Here is a 9,883-nt window from a genome sequence, read left to right as displayed (position 1 = left end):
CCTTAGAGCTGGGGACACTCACTGCAGGCTCAGCCTTGGAACTGAGGAACCATCACCACAACGCTCTAAGGCAGCTGGGGCTTCCCCTCTGTTTATTAGGAGCAGTTACTGCCTCAGTAGTAGTACTCCGTCTACGCCTAAGATCTTCCTGTTTTCTTGAAAGTAATTTTTATTCGGTGGGCTTTTTTTAGCATGTTTTTGCATGAATTTGTGATGTAAATAGTTTTTGCGGCTTGTCTTTTGTCCATTCCTTCCATTTTTGTGTGTGTAGCAGGGACAGTTGAGCTGTACCTGAAAAGGGCCTTTAAACCACTGCAGTCAGTGAGCTGGAGCAGGTACTGCAGTTCTTTCTGAACTTGCATGATAGTAAACTGCAACTTGGAGTTTTGCAAGTCGGCAGGGAAGTCTTAGTGAAGCTTACCTGTGACTGCAGTGGGGACCAGCTTGGCGGAGGGGTGGAGATGGCAGGAAAAAGTTGTTTCAACCATGCACTTAGTAAACGAAGTTCAGGTTTTATTCTGATCAGGATTCAGCTGAGTTGTCTTTGTTTTCACTTTGGTTTGGGTTTGTGTTGTTTAATTGTTTGTTTGTTTTTGTGTTGGTTTTGTTGGGGTTTTTTTTTGAGGGGGAAGCATGAAAGGGGATGTGCCTCCTTATTCTCTTTTTTTAATTTTAAAAATACATGGTGTTTTAAAAATGGAAATTAGTAAAGATTTTGGCACTTAGCTGTTAGAYTGCATGGCTAACAGGTCACTCACAAAATCAAAAAGTTGAACTCTGTATTAAAAGTTTGACATACTTCTCTAATGCTTTGGAAAGCAAATTATGAACCAGCTTCGTGGTGCAGCCCAGAAGCATCTATGTTTAACTCTTCCCCTGCCATGGGTGTGTGTGAGCAGGTGGGACAGCTGTTCCTGGTGGCTAGTTTCAAGTCAGYGCGGAGCTGGAAAGGAAGACGGGTTATTTCTAATCACTATAGATAACATTGTTTTGTGGGCCTGTTAGTAGTAGACACAATTCCRGATTGTCCATGTTTCAGTATCTCTTCCCATGCTGGGTATCTCTCCTCACCAAGCTGCCCTCATGTTTTGTGTAAAGTGCCATAGTGTTAAAATGTCTATCTCTGTATTTCCTTGCCCTGCTAAATTAAATTAAAAACAATCCCCATATATAGAAATTACCAGTCCTGCACATGTGGGAAGGTTCCAAACCAAAAGTTGCAGATCTAGGTTCAATTATGGGGTTTTCTTATATAATTCCAAAATTTTAGTGGGGCTCCTGTTTCTGGTTTGACTGGTTCCTATAAAGACAAGGGCCTGACAATCTGGGAGAACTTGGGATAACTTGCCTTGGTGTTCTGGATGAACTTACTATAAAGAGAAGTGATGTCAAGRAGATCTTTAAGATCTTGAAATATGCCAGGGCTTTTTTTTTTGTGTGGTGTAGTTTGTTGTTGCTGATGTTTGGTTTGGGGTATTTTTGTTTGGCTTTGTTTTTTTTACATACTTTGTCATTCTAGTTTGAAGATGCCTCAAGACAAGAGAGAGTTTCACATCTTGTGAGCYGAGGGTATTTAGAATCTTAATTTGCTTTACTGATAGATACTTGGAAATGGTTGAAAATTCCATTTCAGATACTTGAATTTTGCAGTTAGGTTGCCAGARGGATTAGGTTCAGTCTAGGTCCCCAGCGTATTTGCAGCTGTAAGATGGAGGAGCAAAGAATTAGCTGCTTATGCAGCRGTGTAATTAACTGTATGTATGTAATTTTAAAAGAGAAGAAAAGCCAAGTCTTGCTGTAGTATAACTGATATTGTAGTGCTGCTTTGGACATGACTGAGGGAGAATTTTTGTTTCTAAAACTAAACCTGCAATCAGGAAATAAAAGGTCAGGAGTCAGTTTTGGTAGAAAATGGGTGTTATAGATAGCTACATCTGCACCCCTAAAATGGCCAAATGCCTTTCTCATGCTAGCTAGCTGAGTAAAGGAGATCCCTTTCTCCGTTCCCTATTCTCTCCTGCCCCCAAATTTAAACTCTAGTTCTGATTGTTCACAATCACAATGGAACCTTGCTGCARAATGAAGCGACTTGTTCAATAGGATGAGAAAACCACACTAAGGTTGTTCTTTCTTTCTTATTCTCACAGTTTTAAAGCTTAAAATGCCCTGCTGAAGAGGGAGAAAGTGTTTCTTTCAAGAGAATGTTTTAGATAACTTTACGCATTCTTTGTTCTGAATTAAATTTTCAGACATGCTTCAGAATTTAAACTGTTGTTGTTAGGCCGCCTGTAGCKTAATTAGTGCTAATTGATTTTGTGATTGGCAGATATGTTAATGAAATATAATTAAACATGTTGGAACACAAGTACAAGATAAGTATAAATCTGGTTCCTATCTGAGGATAGGTTTATTCTAGAATACCTTGAACAAATCATGAAACCCTTATTGCTTTTAGTCATTGTTCAAAAACCTGTAAGTGTTCAGATGATGGTTTGTTTTTATTTTTTATTTTTAAAATACAAATCTGGCAGGTAATAGTTTCTGGGGAAGAATGTATACTAACATAATAAGGTCTTAAAATTTGATATAGTTAGCAGTGACTGAAATCACTCTGATTTCTTGATTTATCATATCTGGATGTTGATTTGAATCTGCCATGAGACAGAATTTTGAAGCCTTTGCTGGAACTCTCACCTCTTGTGTGTGCATGTGTACAAGTAAAGTATGGAGCTAAATAGTGTAAGATGATTTCTGGTTAATGGTTGTCTGGGGTAGAAGTATTCTTTACTTGTACGTAACATGGTATGGAATTCTGTAGGTATGTTTACTTACATTTCACTTTCTTCTTGCAGTTAAAGCTGGAGGTATGAGAGTGTCTAAAAAGCAAGAAAATGGACCTGCTGAGAAAAATGCTAAACCTCCAGGAAAAGAAAAGTCAAGGTATTACACTGTAGGGCCTGTTTGCCCTTGCCCTGTAGTTAAAATTCTTATGTAAGGTGCTTTAAAAACCAAGAAAACTCTTCATCTACAAGAATTTAATTCTTRAATTAACTACTGCAATGTATAGGTAAAATAATATTGATAAAATATTATTGATATTGAAATAATTATCAGCTTCAAAAAAAAAMCTCAAACCCCAAGGACAGTGCCTTGAAATGAACGGCAAAGATTGAATCTCATCTCTATTGTCATGTTTTATGGAACAGAAATTAAAACAATGTGTTGCATACCTATGCCTAATAAAGCAATGGTCAAACAATTTCCGGTGAAATAAGAATGAAATTTAGACTTTCCACATTCTGAAGGAAATTAAACCCACATCAACTACCCCCAAGGAAAAGTCTCATCTCCAGTATAAGCTATACCCCCTGTTTCAATCTAAAATCAAATTTGTTTTTTTCTGTTTGCTATTTCATAAGGTTAATTGAGATATTTTGCCCCAAAAATGAAGACATGCTTCTATTTTGAATAACWATTTTGAATGAGTATTTCTTGCAGCTTTTCAAACGAAGATTAAAGGTTTTTCTAAAATACATGAACTTTTCTTAAATGTCACTTAACAAAAAGTTAAGTTGACCAATATGAGGATATGACAGTAAAATTTGAATGACTTGTAGTGTTGCAACTCAGAATAAAAAAAATTTCTTTTAGAAATTAGAATTCTTCTTTTAGGAATTAGAAGCTTTTTATTTCCACTTATTGCCAGTTGTCTGGGTGTAATTTTGCAGCTGTCTTTTCCATAGTCATAGTTACCTAACGATATAAACAGATCTTGAATAACATATTTGTCAGTGTGGTGAACTGTCGATTGCCAAATTGAAATGTCAATAGGAAATGTCTCGCCTGATCCACAGAATCATTACCTTAACTTTAACATTAACTTTACTAAAGCAATATCTGTTTTTTTCAATAGTCACATTTATGGTATTTAGGGTTTATAATGATTTTTCCCTACTCAATTTTAAGCTACACAGGTGTCAGTGGATACAATGGTATCATCAGAAGAATGTGAAATCTGAAGTTCTTCCTGTTGTTGAGCTAAATTGTTTCATATCTACAGATTTGTTTATTTGTGGAATACTGGTAACATGGTGTTCTTCATTGGAATATGGAGAAGTAAATGGGATAATCTTGTGAAAAAAGTTCTTGTTTGATAAACAGTTGCCATGAAAGGAAACACTCTCCAAAAGCAGAGGGTGAATTTTTTTCATGGGTCTAGGTTGAAATCAAGAAGATTTTTTTGTAGGTCAAGAAATCAGTGCTCAGCTTTTGTGAAGTTATTTTACAGTGTACAAAGACAAAACCCTTTTTGAAATATTTAAAGTTATTTCATATACAGATTTTTGTATATTTGAGTAAAACAGTCTGTCACACAGAGYTGGTGTTGTTCCATTCTAAAACAGCATACCTTTTTTGATATTCTATAGTCTTTAATGTGATTAATGGATTTAGCTCTAAACCCTAAATTTATGTTGCAAAATGTTTTGTATTAAGTCTGGAAAATGCAAGTGACAAGTGCTAAAGTGTTTCTGCGAGATGGAAATGGTAAATAATTTTTTCTTCTGCTTTACAGTGCTATTGTCAGTTTTTCAAARCCTCAGAACATGGGTGTCTTGGTAGCAGAAGCACTGAACAAAGTAAGTCTGGAAGAAAAAGTCAGGGTTTCTTCATAAAGCTAAACATGCAGGAAAGTTTAAAAGTGAATTTTCCTTAAAATGCTCTCTGGCAATTGTAAGTTTTTCATCTGCCACTAAATGTTCTTTGGATAACCTGTTTCTGTAGTGGTTGTGTAGCTAAGATGCTGGGTGGCTAAAAATACATAGCCTTCTGTCCTTATTCTGCTGTTTGATTCCACTCCTAGTTACTAGTACATGCCCTGGAGTAGTTGTAACATGTGAAGTTACAGAGAAGTACAGCCAGATAGTGAGGTGTGTCCTGCTTGTAAACTGGCATGGTGCTTTAGCTTTAGTGAAATRTGGGGAAGAATTGCCGTGGCAGGTAGGTGTCTGACAGAGCTGGGATTACAGTGCAGAGCAAAATCTTGTCTTCAGTGCTTTATCCCACTGTGGAAATCATTCTGACTTCTGTAAGGGTCCAGCAAAAAGAACTGCTTGAGGRAGGTGGGTGGCATCACTGGCAAGTGCAAGGGGACACCAGGATGGTGATCCAGTGTCCTGYTCTGTGAATGATCCTCAAGACAACAGGCACAGCACATCCTACTGGTGCCCCATATCTAGCTGTTTCATCTGAGGCCTGACATCAGCACCTTTCCACTTGTCCCTTAGGAATACCATGGGATCCTGTAAAACCTTTTATCCCACAACTGTTAATGGACCCGTCTGTTCATCACATGCTTACAGSCCAGTGTTCCATTAGGCATTTGATGCAGACTTGCACTTTAGAAGAGCTGATTTCACAAGCAGCTCTTTAGTTTGCCTGGTAATCTGAAATTCTGACAGTTATGTTTCTTTGTTACACACTTAGTCTTCAGACTAAATCACACAAGAGTTCCTCATCCCTAGAGCTCAGTAAAAYATCAGTTGCATCATTTCAAGACAAGTGTTTCATCAACAGTTGTGCTTACAGCTTTTAGCTGTAGACTTTGAATTGKTGCTTAGACTTTTTATTGGAGTACTGATGCAACTGATTCTGGTTTTTTTCCACCTGTCCTCATCTCCTATGTTCTGACCTACCAGTTCCTTCTCCTGYTGGTTCCCACAATCTCATATATGAAACCTCCTCACAAGTTTATAAAGTGATAATTAGCTACTGTAATGATGATGGTTTTCAATCTGGGAAAAATGAGAATCTGAATCAACTTAGTGTTAACTCTGGCATACTGATTATTTGCTATGTTTTCCTTATCTTGAAAGCTCATTCTGTGAACTACTAAACAAGGGAAGAAAAAAAAAAATCCTGAAGGTAGCCAGACTAATACCACTTTGAAAACAGAAATTATAACTAAATATATCAAGTTACTATAAATTCTATGTATTGATCACTTGAACTTTTTGTGGGTTTAGGTTTTACTGCTCCTTTTAACCTACTTTAATMTAATGACATTCAGAAAGAGAATAGTTGAAAAGCTGTATTCTATCACAACTATTTTTCTCCCCCTTTTAATGTTACAGATGAGCCACAAAATCCATGCAGCAACATTACAAGTGGCTCACCAAAAGCCACAGCCTACCTTGGAGAAGTTCATACTGCCTAAAAGAATTTACATTATTCAACAGCCACGTAAATGTTAAGATTCATTAAAATACTTATGTTTATTTAAAAGTGAGTTCCTATTCTGTACAGCACTTAGCACACTGTGGTGCAATGCTCAAAAGCTGTGTGCCTTGTATCTTGCTGTGTTTCTGTTACTGATAATAAAATATAAGAAGAGTTACTAGATGTACTCAGGATTCATTACAATATCATGGCTTCTGTCTAACCTGGTGTTACTAGTATGTAGTAATTACTCAATGCCAAAAAGTCTAATGGCTTCACTTACTGTGTGAGTTTTGACTGAAGGAATGGAAACTGTCAGCCCCGTTGTTTTGGATATTTTATTTATTTACAGTTGTGTGCGGAAGCTGGTGCTGGGTAGTGAATCCCCAGAACTAGCACAGAGGGAGACAAGGCAGACACACCTAGAGATTACAGTCTCAGGCCAAGTAGATCTTAATTCATTGCTAAATTGCAGTTATCTTCCCCTCTGCTTCAATCTCAAGGTATAGTGCCCCAAGAAGTCGTGGTGTGTACTCAGTGAGTAGAGAGCTCTTGGTGTGCAGAGGGGGCTGAGCTAGGGGTGTGGCTTTTGCTATTATAATTAGGATATAATGAGCAAAGTTCATGGCAAGGGCAAGTTCTCACAGGATCAGTGAAACCTGGGGTTTGTTGGCCCATCATATAAGACCCTGAATAAGAAGGGTGTGGTTTTTTTTTTTTTTTTCTCACCTTCAACGACCTAGGAGATCAATTTTCTGTTTTTTGCATTCCACTGTGGCTGTGGCTCCCATTGCTTTGTTCTGTCTATTATGTGGAATTTTGCTCCTRTTATTTATCAATTCCCCACTTCCATACTTAAAATATTGTAAGTCTCACTTTGCAGCCATCACATATTTTCCTGCCTCACAGAGATGACAGGTAAGTAAATTGCTTCATGGTTTCCCAAATGCAAATATATAATACTACGATTAAGACAAAACATAGTAGGGTTAGCATTAGGAGAACAACAAGGTAAAGCATCTCATTGAAACTCCCTGTAGTGATGGTAATGACCATGCAGAAAGTGTCACATATTCCRTGTGTTGTATTTCACTTCATTTGCTCCAACACTTGTGTGTTTTCCACATCATGATGGACAGTAATCAAAATCCTTTGTCCATTCTTCTGAGCTTGTTTCACCAAGTTGTTGCAGATCATCATGCTGTAATAATTTTCTTACTAAAGTGATTCATTCCAATGAGGGTGCACAGCAGATCTTGAATCAGCATATAATTATATTGCAATAACTAATATAGTATGACAGGAGCTGGGTAATTTAAATCCCATCCACTGATTTTGGTGAAATTRCAAACAAACATTAGAGTGATTATCTGTATCTACAGTAAAGTTATCTACAAATATGAACCCACAAAGGTTTCTCATATAAGGACATCGTTTTCCAGAATATCAAAATACAGGTTCATGAGTTTTGTCAGAATGRATTTCAGAATGGCAAACACTATTCTACATCCAGACAAATGTGCACTATTTTCTCTAATTTATTTCTGTTAAGGTATCCTTCTTAGAATGGTATGCTTAATAACAAGAGCTAAGCAGGAAACAGAAACTGTATTTTGAACTTCTAAATAATAGACAACTCAGTTTTTCAACCTCTTTATGCCTTCCATTCTGTATCATTTCAGTTTGTGTTTGCACCATCATTGGTGATACTGTGATGAATCTGTTGTGCCTTCTGTTGTGGGGAGTGTGTTTTATTTAGTTCAAGCCTTAATACTTTGCTTTCATTATTTAAATAAGAATTGCCACCAAATTCAGAATGTAAAGAACAAATACTGTAGGTTTGCTGCAGGAAGACTCTTTTCAGGCTTCTCGAGGACAATTTCCAACAACGCTGGCATTCAGTGAGAAGGACATGTTTTCAGGAAGGTGTTTCTGTTACTGATCTTCATTTCACCATGTTGGAGGACACTATGTTGGTTAATATGCAGTTGTTTTTAGCTGTGATCCTCAAAACACCTTAAAGAGATGGGAAGCCAAAGGATAATGAAAGCTGTAGTACATGTAGGTTGGTTCAAATGTCTTTATCAGCTTGGTAGTGTCAYGTATGCTGTTTGATGGCCTGAGACATGCATGTTCTGTTGGACTTCTCTAACGAGGAATTTCCTCTGGGGCAAGGAAGAGTCTCTACCCTGAAGCACTTGACACTGCTGGGTTGGGTGGTGCTTGACAGAGCTGCTTGAAAATGAGGAGTTTGCAGTTTGTCACTGGCCTAGCAGGAGCTACAGTAGATGCTGTTCAGTGCACAGACCGAGGCCTGAATTGAGACAGTGGGATTCCTTACCCTTGTGTGAAACTGCAGCAGATGAAATGGCAAAGAAATTACACAWGGCAAGACTGGAAAGTTGCAAGAAAAGAGAACTATAACACAAGACTTAATTTTAATAAATCTTAGGTGTTGTTTAAAGCCTCTGTGCCTTCCAGGATGTACCTGTTCAACCTGTTTCCTCTCTAAGTGGTATGCATAAACCTGCAAATCATTTCAAGTACAGTAACTTCTGCCTGGCATGTAAGCCCCAAAAGTCCTGGTAAGGGGTGCATAAGCCCAACAATTTCCTGAGTTTGCCTTTAATTCCAGCAGTAGAAGACTGTTTCTACAGTGTAAAAAAAAAAAAAAAATTGCTCTGATCTGTGTCATCTGCCATTGTTCTATCTGTCATCACACGTTCCCAGGAAGGCACCTCTTGTTTTGGAAAATCTTGCAGTTGTTGAGGACCCTTGTTTCCACATATTGCCATTCTTCCTGTTCCCTCCTGCACCTTCTCACTGCCCTTTCCTCCCCAGGACAGGTATTTGCATCTGGTCAGGTGGCTGGAGAAATGTGTATTTTTACAGTATGTTTATTGTTCTTGTCATACATCACCACAGATTCTATTCCTGGCCATTATGCTACTCTTGCTCAATTTTAATGAAAAACCTCTAAATTATAATATTAGAGAAATTTCAGTCTGACACTTCAATTATAACAGGCTAGCAATGTTTAATTCATTCCTGAATTGAAGAGGACTGTTACAGCTCTGAAATCTGAATATTGCTGAGTCTCCAGCTAACAGGGACTCTCAAAGTCTCCAGTTTTTTGTTAAAGCAATTTTATACAGTTTATGACTCATATCAGTAGTAGTTTATGCTGTTTCAAAGGTTATTAATTACTACATGTGTACTGGATTTACCACAAGAGGTTCTTATATGGATGGATAGACTGGGAACAGTGTTGACTGGTGTATTCAGAGGTAATGCCACCTCTGCACATGCTTGCTGATTGCTCGTTTGTACATGAAAAGAACACACTGGCTKTTTTGGGGGCAGCAGCACTGGTGTCATGTGGATCATGTCTGGGCCATGGCAGCCGCAGACCCTTTCAAAGGTGCTGCTTTGCAGGATGCACTTCACGTTTTTCCGTGTTGTGGACAGGGCCACGGTCCTTGTTCCTACACTTGCCATTTCTAAYTTGGCTGTCTGAAATGCCTCATGCGGACCCGTTCAGCAAGTAATTTGGATCAATCTGAGATCTTCACAGAATGGGTCAGTTTGAAAGGGACCACAGTGGGTCRCTGGGCCAACCTCTGTGCTCAGCCAGGGCCATCTCAGAGCACATGGCACAGAACAGTGT

General features: G+C 38.1%; 1 protein-coding gene across 1 annotated transcript in view; it reads left to right on the top strand.

The window, feature by feature from the left end:
• TANC1 (tetratricopeptide repeat, ankyrin repeat and coiled-coil containing 1) overlaps positions 1–9,883 on the top strand; it is a 59,599-nt gene that overhangs the window by 902 nt on the left and 48,814 nt on the right. The window contains exon 2 of the mRNA XM_057385336.1: positions 2,853–2,940. Coding sequence (XP_057241319.1) covers positions 2,892–2,940 — 49 coding nt within the window. The 5' untranslated portion in view covers positions 2,853–2,891. The remainder of the gene's footprint in view (positions 1–2,852; positions 2,941–9,883) is intronic.

This window comes from Malurus melanocephalus, unplaced genomic scaffold (assembly GCF_030028575.1).
Source record: "Malurus melanocephalus ecotype Western Australia unplaced genomic scaffold, MMel_1.1 scaffold_811, whole genome shotgun sequence".
In the NCBI taxonomy this organism is placed as follows: domain Eukaryota; kingdom Metazoa; phylum Chordata; class Aves; order Passeriformes; family Maluridae; genus Malurus; species Malurus melanocephalus.
Note: the sequence above shows the minus strand (reverse complement) of the source record. Positions and strands in the feature narration are given on the sequence as shown.